Source organism: Tachyglossus aculeatus, chromosome 7 (assembly GCF_015852505.1).
Source record: "Tachyglossus aculeatus isolate mTacAcu1 chromosome 7, mTacAcu1.pri, whole genome shotgun sequence".
Taxonomy (NCBI): Eukaryota; Metazoa; Chordata; class Mammalia; order Monotremata; family Tachyglossidae; genus Tachyglossus; species Tachyglossus aculeatus.
This window is the reverse complement of record NC_052072.1, coordinates 56,207,745-56,226,361: the sequence shown is the minus strand read 5'-3', so window position 1 is coordinate 56,226,361 and position 18,617 is coordinate 56,207,745. Positions and strand designations below refer to the sequence as shown.

The window sequence follows — 18,617 nt, the reverse complement described above, 5'->3', positions numbered from 1 at the left end:
TTTTTGTCCACTTGACTATTCTCTTTGCCTCTTGATGACATGTCACATGTGGATTTTCCAGTCTCCACTGGAAAAACCTGGCACCTTTTTTCCAGCTCTTTCAGTTTTCAGATTATAATATATTCATCCTCACCCCTCACCGTCACCAAACTATGTCCTTCTCTGCTTTTAATGTCCCAAAAAGACAAATTCCTCCAGAAAGCAGTCCCTGGTTCACCTTCCCTTTCCCCTCCATTTCAGCATGTTATTTTATATGTTAACTAGTTAGTTTTTTCTTTCGGCCTATAATTTATCTCTATTCTGTCCCATTTAACATGTTTATTATGCTAGTTTGTGTCTACTACCTTTTCCATTAGATTGTAAACCCCTTTAAGACTTTTACTGTTTTGTGTGTTCCTTAATGCATGTTCTGCGCATAATATGTACTGTTGATCCAAAGGGCAATATTTCTCTAGCAGAATCTGAAGCAAGCAGTTTAGTCCTGAACCCAAATAAGAATATATGAAGGTGTGAAAATTTCCCATTTACCTTAATGAGCCGCTAACATTAAGATTAATTATGCCTTCAGAAGTGTTAACCTTTTTTAATACTTTTGTTTGTGTTCGCACTTCCCACCCTGAGAGGTTTAACACCTCCAGTTTCTTCATCCTCAGCAATGATTCCCTTTCCCTCTCCTCACCTCCAACCTCACTGTTGGGAGATCCATTTAGGAAGCATTCTCCTCCCCTTGCGTACAGTCGCTGGTACCCAGATCTCTGCCTTCCTTCTATTTCTTTTTTTTTTAAAGAAGATATTGGAGCTGGGATTCCCATTTCAATTCCAATCAGGCCTTAAACCCAGTAATGGGAGGAGTGCACTCATTATGTATAACAACTTGCCTCACATTCCTTTGAGGATTTTTTTCACCAGTTTTCATTTCATTTCATTTTTAATTGCCTAGAGCACTGTGTAGGCTTTCAGAAGGCCTGACATTAATTCTTGGGCCTGCAGAATAATGTGGTCACCTTTCTCAAGTCACATCACCATTGTGGGCAGGGAATGTGGCTATGAACTCCGTTATATTGAACTCTACCAAGTGCTTAGTATAGTGCTCTGCACACAGTAAGTGCTCAATAAATATGATTGATTTTGGTAAACCTCAGTTTCCCCATCAGCAAGATAGGGAGGGGTGGGGTGGCGAGAAGGGAGAGAGAGGTTGGATTTCTACCTCAAAAGAAGGGAGCGATGGGGGAATGAACTGCAATGCTTTTAAAGTATTTTGGATCCCCGAGTAAAATATATAATGAGAGTAAATATTTTATTGTTAGGATTTGTATTAGACTACTGGGAATTCTGAGATTTTTAAAATTAAATGGTGTTGAATAAATGAATGAATTATAGAGCATTTTAGCAGCATTAAGTCCTGCTTCTCTAATACTTCCTCATACTAAACTCTTATTGGTCTTAAGACAAAAGGCTAATTAAAAAGCACATAAAGCTCTGCCTTCACTTGGCAGCTTGCTGGTCCTAGTAATTTAAAAATTGATTCTAAAACTAAATATTCCCTTTGCTCACATGATTTTGGTATCATACCTTTCCTAGATGAAACACTGGAGGAGACTGGATGAAGGCTTTGTACAGGTGCTCTACAGTGAACTGAAAAGGAGAAATTACCAACAAGGTGGGTAGAAGAAATGCTTTAAATATACACCAGAGTTACACCTCAAATACCATAGGAAAGCAGTGCACAGTTGGGAGATGGCAGCAGAAGACAAATCAGGAATTAATGAAGGAAAATAAGATATGGTCCTGGGGACTGTGGGCAACCAATGCAGCAAGGGGCAGTTTTTATATTGCAGGATCTGCAAGATATGTCACTCAAACTTTGGTCTTTTCATTCACTGTCCAGGTAAATAATTTGGGAGAGTGCAATGGAGGAGGTGAAGGACCTGTGAGGATCTTCCAGTCAAATTCACAAAGCAGTCACTCCATGGTAAATATATATATATATATATATATATATATATATATATATATATATATATATATATATTGTGTGTGTGTGTATACTTTGATTGGCAGAAAGTCTTTATAATGACATTGTCACAATTTTTTATGGTATTTGTTAAGCACCTATTATGTGCTAGGCACTGTTCTAAAGTCTGGGGTAGATGCAAAGTAATCAGTTGGACACAGTCCCTGTCCCACATGGGGCCCACAGTCTTAATCCTCATTTTACAGATGAGGTCACTGAGGTTCAGAGAAGTTAAGTGACTTTTCCAGGGACACAGCAGCAGACAAATGGTAGCGGTGGGATTAGAACCCAGGTCCTTCTGACTCCCAGGCCTGTGCTCTCTCAGCAAGGCCACACTGCCCCTCTAGTGTTGGTGACCATGTCCCTTCCTCCTTCCTCTCCCTCTTTCCTCCCAATCTGTTGGTCATCCACAGGTAGCCTGGACCCTGAGAATGATTTTGAGGTCCCACATCAGTGGGCCAAAAGCACAGAACAGGTAGGTGGAAGAGCACCAGGGCCCATGGCCAGTCAGGGGGATTTGTGGATTTGGAGGTTGCTGGCAAGCCAGAGTTGTGGGTCCACCGACAGTTTGTGGATAGCCTCCCAAAGACTGGATGTTGGTGCTGGTGTCAGATTTACCCCATGTAGAATAATCTCTGAAGGTGAAGCTTCTGCTGCAAAATCCAGTTGGGAACAACACTCTTACCGTGAAATATTTGCACTGCATTTCAGCATATTTCCTACTTAGGCCATGACAAGCCAGTGCAGAGTTCTTGGATCTGAGAGAGAATGGGGACAAGAAATGTCTGCTAGGGCTGGAAACCACATTCCCCCATTCCCCTCCTTTTAAAAAAAAAAGTTGGGTTGAAAGCAAACGTTTGCGGCCTTCTGTCTCCCCAAATCGCGGTGCACTTCCTTGTAGTTGGGCCTGCCGTTATTTTCCTAGCCCACTTGGAGGGTGGTGGTGGTCTGGTTGTAAAGAAGGGGCATCTGATTGCAGTGCCCGTAAAGGGCGAGCTACAGCGGGAGCCCGGAAGAGGAGGGAAGGATGGGGATGTGGGAGGGACGAGCTTCTCCTCCTCCTAGCCGTGCCCGCCCGGAGCTTTATCCCCAGCTGCTTTCGGGCTTCCAAAAAACTAACATATTGGGCCAAAGGCACCTTCCTGTCACACCCGAGACTCCCGCCTGCAGTCGCCAATTCCACATTCAGATGAATCTGGGAACTCCTCTTTTCCTAAACGTTGGTTTGGACCCCTTAGAATGGAATGTTTGCTCTGTTGGAACGGGGAGGGGAGGGGTGGGCGTGCGTGTGTGTGTGTGTGTGTGTGTGTGTGTAAAGGAGCAAACATCCTCAGTTCATGTGGCCCAATTAACTCGTTTGCACGTACTTAGAATGTTTCTCTTTAACTCATTTCAATCTAGTAAATATGCTTCAGCAAGTAGCTAATTTCTCAGAGATTGCTTCGCCGGCGTATTTGCATATAGAATACGTTGTGTTTAGTGCACCTATTTTCAGTGGGTTGGTCTTCCTTTCCCACAACCCCCACCTATTGTGTCCGAGGTTTTGGGCTTGGCTTTATTCAGCCTGCTCCCTTGTAAGTCTAGGGTTTTGCTTATGTCAAGGAGAAAAAAAAAACAAAAAACAAAAAGCAGTTGGAATCGGGACGAAGGTGGTGGAGAAATGAGAGGCGATCTCAAAACCCTGGTGTGCGTACTCAACTGAGATCACACCCGGAAATATCCAAGAATTCGCATTTCTGATTGCCCGTGACGATTCCTTTCCCAGAGGAAGTAAAGTAAAGCAGAATTCAGCGCATTCAGGGACCCATTCGGGCCTGTACCTCGAGCCCCCACCCCATCAAAAAATGTGCATTTTGGGGGGCCTGCATTTATGTGCATGGAGAGTAAGCGCTCAGATCTACGTCTGTGTGAATATTCCTGGGAGGGCGTATGCACATACATGCATATTCGATAGAGAATCACCGAGTTCAGATGAGAAATCTACCGGCTTTAAATCCCGAATAAAAGTCTAAAATTCTCCCAGGTCAGAGGGGCAGTGTCTCATTAAAACCACTATAGTCCTGAATCTGCAATGCAGACATTAAAGTGCAGTATTTTTCAATTAGAGCTGACGAATTCAATCAAAATTCCATAGATTAGGATGAAATGAGGCATGGGTCATTTACAGGGGAATTTAATTGCAGAGCCATTAGACAAATAGTATATTTGCCATTCTCCCATTATCCATCATTTTAGACATCAATACAAGAACAGCATCTTTACTAATACTGCAGCACTCCCCAATCTCCAGCCTGTAAACACTCCCTTTCCCCGTATCTTCTGATTCGATCTGATTTCTTTGAAAGCCATGGGGGATTATAAATGTTCCTGCAATCAGGTTCATTAGGGCTTCAAAATCTCATTTCTGATTTGTATTGCTTTTGAGAGCAGTTGCCTCCGTCCTGTTTGCGACAAACCCAGTGCTTTTTGAACCGACTACGTGAGGTGGCTGCTTTTTTGTTGAAAGGAAACTCCTCAAATAATTTGATTTTTAAGACACTCTTCTCCCCCTACTCCCCCAAATCTTGACGGAGAGCTAATTCCACCCCCCGGACCCGGTGTCGTTCTGGAAATCCGATCTGGGCTAACGGGAGGGTCACCGCTGCAGGGGCTGCTGATGAACGAGCCATGACTACCCCCGTTCTCTCTATCGTCCAGGCTGATTTTTTTTGGGGGGGGAGGGGGGTCCTCACCCTGACCGTATCACCCCAGGGGCCATTTCCAAAACCAAGAGGTTTCCTAAACCACCCAGATCCGGACTAGAGAGGGCAGCCAAGTGGAAATCCAGGACTTGCACCGCCTCGTTATGTGTCTCTGTCCAGGCCCCAAGCAAAGGCCCCCGGGGGAGGAAGGATGTCAGATGGGGGTGGGATGGGGAAGGGGGGAGGCTATTGTGCGAATCCATCTCCCTCCCACCCTCTCCTGCACCAATTCTCTGCGATCCCCATGCTGCTACCCCAGCACTGCTTACAGACCCAAAGGGCCTTCGTTTGGAGTGGCCAGCGGCCTGAACCCCAGGGACCGAGGTGCCCTCTTCTCGCCTTTTATGCCCGGGGTTGCCCTGCAGCTGTCGCAGCTTCCCAGTTCATCGACTTGCTTCAGTTACGGGGGGCGGGGGGTAAAAAATAACGCGGGGTTTCCCTTTGAATTCATGGCCACAAAAAAAGTATAAATATTATCGGAGTCTTTGTGAACGAGGCGTTTTGGGTCCCTCTCGTCCCGCCCTTTGGAGCTGTTTCCCCCAAACATCTAAAGCCAAGGAAACCGGGAGGATAATGTGTGTTATGAACAAACACAAATAAAATGAAGGGATTAGCCTTCCCGGGGATGTGCTAGAGCTTCCAAAGGTTTAAGACGTTTTCTCCAGAAGGGCCAAAAAATAATAGCTTAATATTAACAGCCTCCCATAAAAAAATCCCACTTGCACCACGATATAGTTAAAGCGAGAAAATCCTCATTTTGCCCAATATATTTTGTGTTCGTGTCTGTGTTAGCTGCCTCAGTAATTTAATTGGAATGAAACGTGAAAAATGTGTCATTTTGGAAGAATTTATGCATCACTTCCTAGAAATCTCATTGTGTTAACTAGGAGCCTACTGTGTTCTGTTTAGTAGTCATAATCGCTTTTTTATGTGTCTCTGTATTATGAGTTAATGTGACCTCCTGTCTTTAGCTGATAACCCCCCCCCCCCCCATATCTGCAATAGAACCCGCAGCTTGGATAGAGATATCGAATTGTTCATTCCCCAGGATTCTGGAAACTTAGTTTGTTCAGAACAGGGGAAACAAAATCTAGAAGGAAAACAGCCGACCAAGTGAATAATTACACACCGAATTAAAGCCCCGCATTAAACATAGGCGACAGCAAATACTGCGTTTTCAATCATGTTTATTGCTTACAAATTACATTACAAAGAAGTCTCCTTTTTATTGGAGTGATTAAGGAAAGCCTGTTAAGACTGCAGAAACATTGCAATGCTACTCTTGTAGATAAGATGCTACTGGGAACCTATGTAGTTACACTCCAGTGTGAAATGGATAATTTTGTTAAAGAGCACTTTTAACAACTGACTGCCAACTCTGCTATCATTATGGCATCATAACAAAAAGTGGTAACTTAAAATTACATTTATTTATAAACCCATAACCTATAAAAGTGTATGATTGATACAAAGAAAGGAAAACACAATCCGAAAATCAATATTTTACATACTGAATCGTTCCTTATTGGCGGCACAACAATTATATCCCAATTTAGCAAGATATGATTCCTCGGGTTATATATATACATACATATATTCCGTATTTACAGAGAAAAAAAATCTCTTTCCTCCCGCACTCCTTTAACTCTGGGTAGAAGCAGGTGATACAGTCGGCAAGGGAAAGACTGTTGTGTATATGGCGCCACCTTCAGGACACAGGGAAAATGAAATTAACTCCTCCTGCCATCCGGAAGAAAAAAATTCATCTGAATCAATTTATAGGAAGATTAAAAATATATATATTTTCACACAAGACAAATCCTAGATTTTTTTGTCAATGTCTCTAGGAATCCACAAAATACACTTAAATCTAATGATAAAGACAACCAGATGAACCCAGAACAGACAATGAAGTATATTGAGTGGAATCGGCTTCTTCGGTCCACGATATCGTTATAGTTTTGCTTAAATTTGTCTGTGGAATAATATGTCCTTGAAACCAGTGTGAGTAAACATAAACTGTACATGACTTTTATCAGTTAATCCTTGGAAAGCACTTAAAAGATGAAGAACATGTTGAGTATTATTAATTGTTGTTATTATTTCTTCTCATAACACACACGTTGTGGTGGCCCAATTTTCATTTTTTAAAAATTGTAGAAGGCCAATATATGGTACCTAGTCTAATTGTAAGCATATGTTTCTTGTAAAAACTTTAACAGTAGGGCATTCATCTTGGGATTGTCCCCATTTATGGATTTACTTATTCTGTGAATGTGGGACGTTTAATAATAATGATGATGGTATTTGTTAAGTGCTTACTATGTGCAAAGCACTGTTCTAAGCCCTGGGGGGATCCAAGGTGATCAGGTTGTCCCACGTGGAGCTCACAGTCTTAATCCCCATTTTACAGATGAGGGAATTGAGGCACAGAGAAGTTAAGTGACTTGCCCAAAGTCACACAGTTGACAGTTGGCGGAGTCAGGACTTGAACCCATGACCTCTGACTCCAAAGCCCGTGATTTTTCCACTGAGCCAGGCTGCTTAGATTCACGTACCTGTGACAATCTTAAAAATGTGCAACCTTGAATGAAGTTTCTTTTTGCAGGATCATGGCCTGAAGCAGCCAGGCTACTAAGGCTTCCCACCTCCAAGAACACTTTTCCCAAGCAATTTTCCATATTTCTGAATTTTGTGCTTTCAGTAGCTCCCTCTGATGACCATTCCTATTTATGCCTGCCGTCAATCAGTCAATCAATGATATATACTGAAGTAGACCTAAATTTAGATTTTGAGTCTCTTGGGAGACAGGGGCTGTATCTGAATTGTTTATTTTTTATCTATTCTAGAGCTTAGCACATTACTCAGCAGACAGTGAGCACCTCAATACCATATTCAACCAAGTGGCATAGGGTTTACAATGTATCTCAAAGCAAGCTTCCCTTACAAAAAGAAACCACACAAGCAACGTTGAGGTTATAATTTTAAACACAAAAAAGTCTGAATTCTCCTTGCCACATCAAATCACCTTTGATCTTGCATTTCAGAAGGATCAAACGTTCACAGGGAGGAGCTGGGCTGTACTGTATTCTAGGGCCTGTGGCAGATCTTTTCTGAACCCCCTGTATTTAGTCCCCTGTTGCTGGTACATGACCCCTCCCCTGGGCTGAGAATGTTTTTAAAGGCTTTCAATTGAGCAGTTGCATGCTGAGAATGAATCCTTTTGAAAGCAAGTCGAGAATTGTGGTGCTTCTTGACTTTTCCATCTTTAAATCATCGATCCATTTTCCAAACCTTTAATTATTTGTTTTTGGACAATATTCCTTTAATCAGAAAGAGGGTAGGAAAATGTGGGGAAATGAGAGATGACAATATACAGTTTTAGCAAAACAATTTGGCAAACTTTACCAGAAAAGGTAAAATAGTGAAATGTTAACATAATGGGAATTTTACAATTGCCATCTCATATAGACCCTTTTCCAGTCAAGTGCAGCTGTTTTTCCCAAGACATTCCATCATTGATAAAGACACACAAAATAGAAAGTTTCCTTGTTTACATTTTTAGGCATCCATGAATTAGTTTCATGATCAACAAATTACATTTGAGTGGATACCTTCAGTCTTTCAATTCAAATTCAGAAGCAATAGGACATAATTTATTTAGATATTCCAGTATGAATTAAACCAAAAAACAAAAGGGACCTTTAAGCAAGGGCAGTCTTAGCCAAAGAAAGACTCTCAGGTGCATATGAATTAATGACAAAAGGAAGGAGTATATGATACCTTAACTGCAGAATTTCCCATTTCAAATAGTAGTCACTCCCTCAAACCATCATCTAGCATATTTCAACAATCAACAGTTATAAGATTAAGACCTAATTATTTCTCCTGATTTGTTCCTTTTTTTTTTGCCTATTGCTCCAGGTGGTCAGTTGATGGGGAGGTAAGTCTTCTCAAGCTATTTTTGTAAAATTTGTTATTTAATCAGGAAGATTGCTGTTCACCATATCATGAATGCCAAAAATGTGGTAGCCTAGGCATTCAGCAGAAATTAAGGCCACCAGAAAGCTGTACAGGTGCTTTATTCTATGTGTCCTGATTCTTAAGACCTAGAAAGAGGGTGGGTATACTTACAAGTAGCTGGATCTTAGAATAGAAGTGACAACTTTCTTCTGTATCTCCAGCTTTTGCATCATGTGAGAATATACATTTGATTTTTGTGGTGGTTTCTAGATATGTGAGCTTTCAGAAGAAGCCACACTGCTGTTTCCAGAGTGGTCAGTGGAGACACCCTGCCAGAGGCTGGAGGGGTCCGTCAGCTCTCTACCCCCCTCCCCCAGTCTCACTGAAGAAACCAAAAATGGTGAAGGGAAAATGGCTCCGATGGAACAAGGTGAATAGACTGAAATGACTGTGGAGAGAACTGGGGGAAGTTGGGACTAGAATGTGGGAGAATGGAGTCTACATCTTCCTTGAAGCTCAGCTGGTTGCAGATAGCAAAATTTCCCAATTCCCATCTCCAGTTCACATTGATACTTTAGTATGCTTCTGCTTCAGTGTTAGATGCCAACATGCGAATTGTCCATAAAGGCCAACACAGATGGTCTACAATTCTGACTCAAAATACTCTGAATAAATTGGGTTTCTGGGCCCTTCCAATCTAAAGACTGCTAAAGGCTACCTCATAAAAAGAAAGGAAGTTTATCCTAATCCTCCTCGACCTCTCAGCTGCCTTTGACACTGTGGATCACCCCCTTCTCCTCAACATGCTATCCAAACTTGGCTTCATAGACTCCATCCTCTCCTGGTTCTCTTCTTATCTCTTCGGCCATTCATTCTCAGTCTCCTTTGCGGGCTCCTCCTCCCCTTCCCATCCCCTTACTTTAGGGGTTCCTCAAGGGTCAGTTCGTGGTCCCTTTCTGCTCTCTATCTACATGCACTCCCTTGGTGAACTCATTCGCTCCCACAGCTTCAACTATCATCTCTACGCTGATGACACCCAAATCTACATCTCCTCCCCTGCTCTCTCCCTCCCTCCCTCCAAGCTTGTATCTCCTCCTGCCTTAAGGACAGCTCCATTTAAAACTCAGTATGTCCAAGACTGAACTCCTTATCTTCCCTCCCAAACCTTGTCCCCTCTCTGACTTTCCTGTCATTGTAGACGGCACTAACATCCTTCCCGTCTCACAAGCCTGCAACTTTGGTGTCATCCTCGACTCCGCTCTCTCATTCACCCCACACATCCAATCTATCACCAAAACCTGCCAGTCTCACCTCCACAGCATCACCAAGATCCACCCTTTCCTCTCCATCCAAACCGCTACCTTGCTGGTTCAATCTCTCATCGTATCCCGACTGGATTACTGCATCAGTCTCCTCTCTGATCTCCCATCCTCTTGTCTCTCCCCGCTTCAGTCTATATTTCACTCTGCTGCCCAGATTATCTTTGTACAGAAATGCTCTGGGCACGTCACTCCCCTCCTCAAAAATCTCCAGTGGTTGCCTGTCAACCTATGAATCAAGCAAAAACTCCTCACTCTCGGCTTCAAGGCTCTCCATCACCTCACTCCCTCCTACCTCACCTCCCTTCTCTCCTTCTACAGCCCAGCCCGCACCCTCCGCTCCTCTGCCGCTAACCTCCTCAATGTACCTTGTTGTTGCCTGTCCCGCCGTCGACCCCCAGCCCATGCCCTTCCCCTGGCCTGGAATGCCCTCCTTCCACACATCTGCCGAACTAGTTCTCTTCCTCCCTTCAAAGCCCTACTGAGAGCTCACCTCCTCCAGGGGGCCTTCCCAGACTGAGCCCCCTTTTTCCCCTCCTCCCCATCCCCCCGTCCTACCTCCTCCCCCTACCTACAGAACTTGTATATATTTGTACAGATTTATTACTCTATTTTACTTGTACATATTTATTATTCTATTTATTTTGTTAATGATGTGCATTTAGCTATAATTCTATTTATTCTGATGATTTTGACACCTGTCTACATCTTTTGTTTTGTTGTCTGTCTCCCCCTTCTAGACTGTGAGCCCGTTGTTGGGTAGGAACTGTCTCTATATGTTGCCGACTTGTACTTCCCAAGCACTTAGTACAGTGCTCTGCACACAATAAGTGCTCAATAAATACGATTGAATGAATGAATGAATGATATTTTCTTGTTTTGAAAGAGGAAGTGGTTTGCATAGTCACATACACTCCCTCATCCATGCCAATCATGTGCATCAAATGAGTAATAATAATAATGATGATGGTATTTGTTAAGCGCGTACTGTGTGCAAAGCACTGTTCTAAGCGTTGGGTGGATACAAGGTGATCAGGTTGTCCCACATGGGGCTCACAATCTTAATCCCCATTTTACAGATGAGGGAATTGAGGCACAGAGAAGTTAAGTGACTTGCCCAAAGTCACACAGCTGACAAGTGGCGGAGCTGGGATTAGAACCCATGACCTCTGTCTCCCAAGCCCGTGCTCTTTCCACTGAGCCACACTGCTTCTCTAGATGGGTAGAGAAGTAGCATATTGAAGCGTGGAGAGACAAGGACAGCACATTTTTTAGAAAACTGAACTGGTCAGTGGTGTGAAGTTCGGAATGGAGTGGGGAGACATAGAAGGCAGGAAGGTCAGTGAGGAGGCTGATGTGATCGACAAGGAGGGACATTTTTTACGTAAAGGACTCATTTTTGGCCAAGGAGAACACAGCAGTGTCCTGATCCTGGGCCACTTCAAAGCCTTATTGAAGCCACATTTCCTCCAGGAAGCGCTAAGTGAGCCCTCTTCTCTTCTCCCATTCCCTTCTGTGCCACTCATACTTGCTCCTTCAGTCATTCTCTCTCCCTTCCCCAGGGCATATATGTGTATATCTGTTATTTATTTATTTATTTATTTATGTATTTATGTATTTATTTATTTATGTATTTATGTATTTATTTATTTATATTAGTGTCTGTCTCCCCCTCTAGACTGTGAGCTTGTTGTGGGCAGGGAATTCATTCAATCTTATTTATTGAGCGCTTACTGTGTGCAGAGCACTGTACTAAGCACTTGGGAAGTACAAGTTGGCAACATATAGAGACGGTCCCTACCCAACAACGGGCTCAGTTTGATGTTATATTGTACTCTCCCAAGCACTTAGTACAGTGCTTTACACACAGTAAGAGCTCAATAAATATGATTAGTAATAATACTAATAATAATAATAAAAAAATAGGGCTGTCCCTTCCACAGGGGGACTGAGAGCCCCTGGCCTAGGTCCTCACTTTAGGGCCTCTCTCCTCCTCCTTTTTCTTTTCAGTGGTATTTGTTAAGTACTAATTATGTGTTATGTGTTAGAAAACACTGTTCTAAGTGCTGGGGTAGGTACAGGTCAATTAGGTCAGACATAGTCCCTATCCTGCATGAGGCTTGCAGTTTAAGTAGGAAGGAGAACAGCTATTGAATCCCCATTTTTTAGTGAGGAAACTGAGGCACAGGGAGGTCAACTGAACTGCCCAAGGTCACACAGCAAGCAATTGGCAGAGCAGAGATTAGAATCAAGGTCCTCTGACTCTAAGACCTGTACTCTTTCCTTTAGGCCACACTGCCTCCTTGCACCAGGGGTGGAATTGCCTATCTGGGGAAACCCAACAGAGAGGGACCAAACAGCTCCTCTGTTTCAGATGGGGAAGAGTGAAGAGGGGACAGTAGTGCGGAGTTCTGTAGACTGTAAACTCCTTATGGGCAGGGATCACATCTACCAACTCTATTTTATTTTCCCAAGCACTTAGTACAGTACTCTGCATATAGTAAGACCTCAATAAGGGCTATTGATTGATTGACTGATGAGCTTCAGTGAGAATCTCTGCAAAGGAATTGATTGGAGTGCTAATGGCTTGTGCAGCACTACTCATATTCTTTCTTCCCTTCCTACAGGGGCATGAAGTACAGTGATTACCACTGATTGATTGATTGATTGCTTGAATGATGGCTCATTCCTCTAGACTGAGCCTTACCCTGACTGACTTGCTCCAGCCCTGCTTTACTTTAGGGCAGTTTTTGTCTCTTGAACACCCCTGGAATTCAGGAATATAAGCCAGGGACAAGCCTCAGCCTGGAAACACCAATTGGTGGAAACAATGTAACCCTGGGAGGGCCTCTTTGATCTGTGACTCCCTAGGAATAAGCCATGCGCTGGCACCAAACAGTGCCCTTGTTGGAGATTGAATCCTGTGTTGGATGAGACATTGGTCTGATGCCATACTGACATTGGAGAAGGTCCACTTGTCTTTAACACTGACAACCAACCCAGAGTGAAGAAGCTGAAACACATTTGGAAGAATCCGAAGTCTCTCAGAAATTGGGTGGTGGGAAGTTAAAACAGGTCTCAGGTCTTCTAGACCTGGCTTGTTCAGGGGAAATTTGAAGCATGTGGTTCTAATCTTGCTGCAGGCAGAGTAATCAGGTGTTCTTAATGAAAGTCTTGATTCTATTGAGAATTTAATGAGCAGCTGGGGGCACTAAGGAGTCAGCAGACATTCAAGATTTTTTTGTTAAGAGTAGTGTGGTAGAATGAGGTGGGTGTAAATGCTTGGCTAGAAAAGGAGAAACAGTCAATAAGGTGGAGGTCTCAGTAGTGGGCTGAGATCAGCCACTGTAGGACCCAGCAGTGTGTCTTCATGTTCTTGGAACTGAGTCTTGGATCGGCTTCAGTGATAATTGGGTGAGTTGAGTGTTTTAGAACCTAGCTTTAATATTGGGATCACTTTAAGGGATTGTGTTTGTTTTGTTCTTGGAAGTTCCTTTACTGTTGAAGTCTGATCCATCCAGGAATCACACTGTCTTTAGGGTTTTTAGATTAGGTTTTTTCTGAATGACAACTGGTGTAGTGTTTCCTTACTGCTTCATCTGCTAACTTTGGTTTGGGAGACACCACAATATACAAAATCTAAGGAATAGGGGGAATAAAGTCTTAGCCATGAAGACTAAGGCATGCTTTTTAGCTCTATTTGGAAAGTGTTAAATATACTCATTTCTGGTGACTCTTCAAAACACTATCCCCTTTGGCTCCAATAGCAGGAAGCTTTGGAGAGACTTAGGCACTGGTAACAGAGGGATCAGATCGTAGCATTTACTACCAAGCTGTTTCCGAATGGCACATCGGCATAAATGTTGTAGACCTCGCGTGGTACAGGACAGCATAAACAATGACTGGTAAAAAGACAGGTGCATCTGAAAAGAAGAGTAAATTTATCTAAGCACACTTAGCAAACAGTATTCATGAGAGCAGAATGACTTCAATAATGACAACTTTCTTCCCTGACACTGACAAATTGGTACTGGGGGTGCAGCTGTATCAAAGTGATGGTATAAATTCTAAGCATTCAATTGTATTTATTAAGCATTTACAGTGCACAGGGCATTGTACTAAGTGCCTGGAAGAGTACAACAATATGATAGACACAGTTCTTGCTCAAAATGAACTTACTGTCTAGAGGGGGGAGGCAGACATTGATATAAATAAATTATGGTAATGTACATAAGTGCTGTGGGGTGTGGGTGGTGAATAAAGGGAGCAAGTCAGGGTGACATAAAGGGGTGGTGAAAAGAGGGAGTGACGGTTTAGTCAGGGAAGGCCTCTTGGAGGAGATGTGCCTTCAATAAGGTAGGGAAAGTAATTGTCTATTGGATGTGAAAAGGAGGGCATTCCAGGCTAGAGGCAGGATGTAGGCAAGAGACATGAGGTCGAGGTACAGTGAATAAGTTAGCATTGGAGGAGTGAAGTGTGCAGACTGGATTGTAGTAGGAGAGTAATGAGATGAAATATAAGGGGGCAAAGTGATTGTGCTTAAAAGCAGATGTGAATGGGCAATAACTGGAGGTTCTTGAGGAGTGGAGAAACATGTCCTTAATGTTTATATAGAAAAATCATCTGGGAAACAGAGTGAAGTATGGGCCAGAGTGGGGAGAAGCAGGGAGGTCAGGAAGGAGGCTGATGCAAAAATCAAGGTGGGATAGGATAAGTGTTTGGATTAATATGGCAGTAGTTTGGATACAGAGGAAAGGGAGGATTTTAGTAAGGTTTTGAAGGTTGAACTGACAGAATTTAGTGATGAATATGTGGGTTGAATGAGAAAGAAGAGTCAAGGATAATGCCAAGGTCACAGGCTTGTGAGACTGGAAGAACTGTAGTGCTGTCTACGGTGATGGGAAAGTCAGGAGGAGGTCAGGGCTTGGGTGGGAAGAAGCCATTGGAAAGTGAACAGTTGAAGATGGTGGTCAGTGATGGAAGAAAGGAGAGGGTAAGTATTTTAATAATGTGTGAAGGGATGGGATCAGATGCATAGGTGGAGAGGGGTGATTTTTGAGAGAAGGCAGGAGGTCTCTTTGAGATACTGCTGGGAAGAGTGGGAGACTTGAAGAGGTAGAAGGAGGGAGGGACTGAAGTGGAGCAGGGGAGATTTTAGGGCAATCATGTCTGATAGCTTCACTTTTCTTAAAGTAGGTAGTCTGATTATTAGGGGTGAGGAATGGGGAGGTTGGGGGGACAGTCTTATCTGTAGAGGACAAGTTCACATTTTAATGACCAGATCTAATTGCATTTTGACCATGGAATTCTTTATACAAATAAAGCTCATGGAAGAATATTGGTTTCCTTCTCTGTGGTGTAGTGCAGAGGAAGTTTCTGAGGAGACTGCTGAAATAGAGAGGTAAGCCAAAGTGAACAGTTCTCTTCACCTCATGATAACCTCTACCCTGGAGCCTGTTGCAATGATGGTCTTCTGAGTCTGTTTAAGGGACTTGGGTTTTTTTTTTTTTAATGGTACAAGTTAAGTTTTTACTATGTGCCAGGCACTGTATTCCATCTCAGCTTGCAAGAGGCTACTCCCTGTCACTACAACATGCATTTCATTTATTCAGTCGTATTTATGAAGTGCTTACTGGGTGCAGAGCACTGTACTAAGCACTTGGGAGAGTATGATATAACAATAAGCAAACACATTCCCTGCCCACAACAAGCTTACAAGTGGAGATGGATAAGATGGTGAACTAGCAGGAGGGAAAGAGTGAATCTTTTCCCACCAATGTCATGTAAATTTTAAGCTTTCGAAGGGTTACACATTGAAGGAGTGAAATCACCCCATTTATAAGCTGTGCACTGTTTTATTAAATGCTGCCAGGTAGCATTTTCTGCCCCAGAGTAATGAACAGGCTCTCTGCATAATTTACTGTAGGACACGGAGTAAAGTCACTACTTCTCTGTGACTTTATTTCTTCATTGATGAAATAAGATTATCTGACCTTCATTTACTTTGACAATGTTACGAGCCTGAAGAAGAATTTCTGGTAAACTGGTTGAAGAAGGTGAGAAAGGAAAAGCATATAACACACATCCCTCCTCCCCTTCCATTCTCATAGGATTATTCATATCTTATTTCATTTTTTGGAATTTATATCCTGTAAAATGTTTCATGAAGATTCAAGTCCAGCTGGCAACTCAGTGGGCTTTGGACAATGGCAGTCAATGGGCTCTGAATCATGTGTGCCCCATTTTTCTGAAATACCTTCATTGCTGGGATAATTTTACCCCAGAACAGTTATGCGCAGAGGTAAAAACTGGGCTGGATGGCAGGGGACAGAGGAGACTGTTAAATAGATTGTGGAGGGTCCTGGCTCAGCTTACCTGAAATATTTCTTTAGGAATGGCCTCTCTCCATTTCTCTGACACACAGTTTTGAGAGTAGGAATTGAATAGGATTTCAATGACCTCTGGTGTAGAGGCACACAACTTCAGCACCTAGTTGTGAAAGAATTCAAGAGTCTGGTTTAACTGGACTGTATTGGGGGACCAGTCCTTTTGAATCCTCTCCTCCATCCAACATTTCCCATCATGGTTAATACCACCAGTATCCTTCGAGCTTGTAACATTTACTCCCTTTGTATTCAGCTTGTTGACAAATCCTGTTGGTTCTTTCTCCATGGTATTTCTGGAGTCCACCCTTTGCTCTCCATCCAAACAGTTGCCACTGTTGTCAGGGCACTTATCTCCTGGTTTGAATATTTATTACATCTGCCTCCTTGCTAATCTCCAACCTCTTCACTTCTGTTTTCTGGAACACTTTTTCTAAGTCACTTTGTTCATATCTGCCCATTCTTTAAAAGCTTTCCATGGTTGCTCATTCCTCTCTGGAGCAGAAACTCTAGACTTTTTAATTCTCATTCTCTCTCTCTCTCTCTCTCTCTCTCTCTTCCCCCCCCCCCCCCCCCCCCCCACTTATCCTTGTGCCTCTTGCACTATACTCCAGCTTGCATGGTCAGTCCCCCTCAAACTAATCTACTCACTGTTTCATGTCATGCCAATCAATCTCTTTTATTGAGCACTTACTTTGTAGAGCATTGTACTAAGTGCTTGGGGGTACAATGCAACAATATAACACACACATTTTCTTCCCAAAACAAGCTTACAGTCTAGAGAGGGAGACAGACAATTTAAATTATGGATATGTACACAAGTGCTTTGGGCCTAAGGGAAGGGTGAATAAAGGGAGCAAATCCGGGTGGCACAGAAGGGAATGGGAGAAGAGGAAATAAGGGCTTAATTAGGAAAGGCCTCTTGGGGGAGATGTGCCTTCAATAAGGCTTTGAAAGTGGGGAGAGTAATTGGCTGTGAAGAAGGAGGGCTTTCCAGGACAGAGGCAGGACATGGGTGAGAGGTCAGTGGCAAGATAGATGAGATTGAGCTACAGTGAGTGGGTTGGCATTAGAGGATCAAAGTATGCAGCCTGGGTTGTAGTAGATCAGTGAGGTACAGTAGGAGGGGGCAAACCGACTGCTTTGAAGCTGATGGTAAAGAGTTTTGTTTTTTTTTTTTTCTACAGGGGTGGATGGGCACCAACTTATTTCTTAATCCTCTCTCCCTCTGCCTGTAACTCTCTTCCCCCTTCACATCTGGCACACCACTCTTGGTCTCCATTTTTCAAGACCCTTCTGAAATCACATTTCCTCCAAAAGACCTTCCCTGATTAAACTTACCCTTCCACACTTTGTCCCTGCCAACTGACACTTCAATATCACCTAAGAACTTGGGTACTTGCCACCTCATTCCCTGTCCTTTAACACTTATGTACATATCTTTATACTCTCTATTACTTCTATCTATAATGTATTGTAATGTTCTCCACTAGGGAGTAAGATCCAGAGCACAGGCTTGGGAGTCAGAGGACTTGGTTTCTAAACCCTGCTCTGCCACTCCTCTCCTCCTCCCCATTCCCACAGCACCTGTATATATGTTTGTACAGATTTATTACTCTATTTTACTTGTACATATTTACTATTCTATTTATTTTGTTAATGATGTGCATCTAGCTTTATTTCTATTTATTCTGATGACGCCTGTCCACATGTTTTGTTTTCTGTCTCCCCCTTCTAGACTGTGAGCCCGTTGTTGCGTAGGGACTGTCTCTATATGTTGCCAACTTGTACTTCCCAAGCGCTTAATACATTGCTCTGCATACAGTAAGTGCTCAATAAATATGACTGAATGAATGACACTTAGATGCTGTGTAACCTTAGGCAAGTCCCTTGACTTCTCTGTGTCTGTTTCCTCATCTCTAAAATGGGGTTTGAATATCTGTTCCCTCTTGCCCCATATAGGATAGGTACTGTCTGACCTTATATTACACCTGCCCCAATGTTTAGTATAGTTCTTGACACACAAATATTATTAATAGTTGTACTTATTGTTATGTGCACATAGACATTCAGTTAATATTATTGATTGGTGCCTTAAAAAGATCTCTCTGGAATCGTTTACATCACTTAATGTATCGGAACGCCTATGGTAGGTTTGGTGCCTTTTAAAAGATTGGGAAGACCCATCCTTGTCCAG

General features: G+C 42.9%; 1 protein-coding gene across 1 annotated transcript in view; it reads right to left on the bottom strand.

Annotated features, from left to right (window-relative positions):
* Nucleotides 1-12,514: 12,514 nt before the first annotated feature.
* ASB18 (ankyrin repeat and SOCS box containing 18) overlaps nt 12,515-18,617 on the bottom strand; it is a 42,099-nt gene continuing 35,996 nt past the window's right edge. Inside the window, exons 4-5 of the mRNA XM_038749462.1 lie at nt 16,413-16,526; nt 12,515-13,960 (exon numbers count right to left, since the gene is read on the bottom strand). Coding sequence (XP_038605390.1) covers nt 13,775-13,960; nt 16,413-16,526 — 300 coding nt within the window. The 3' untranslated portion in view covers nt 12,515-13,774. The remainder of the gene's footprint in view (nt 13,961-16,412; nt 16,527-18,617) is intronic.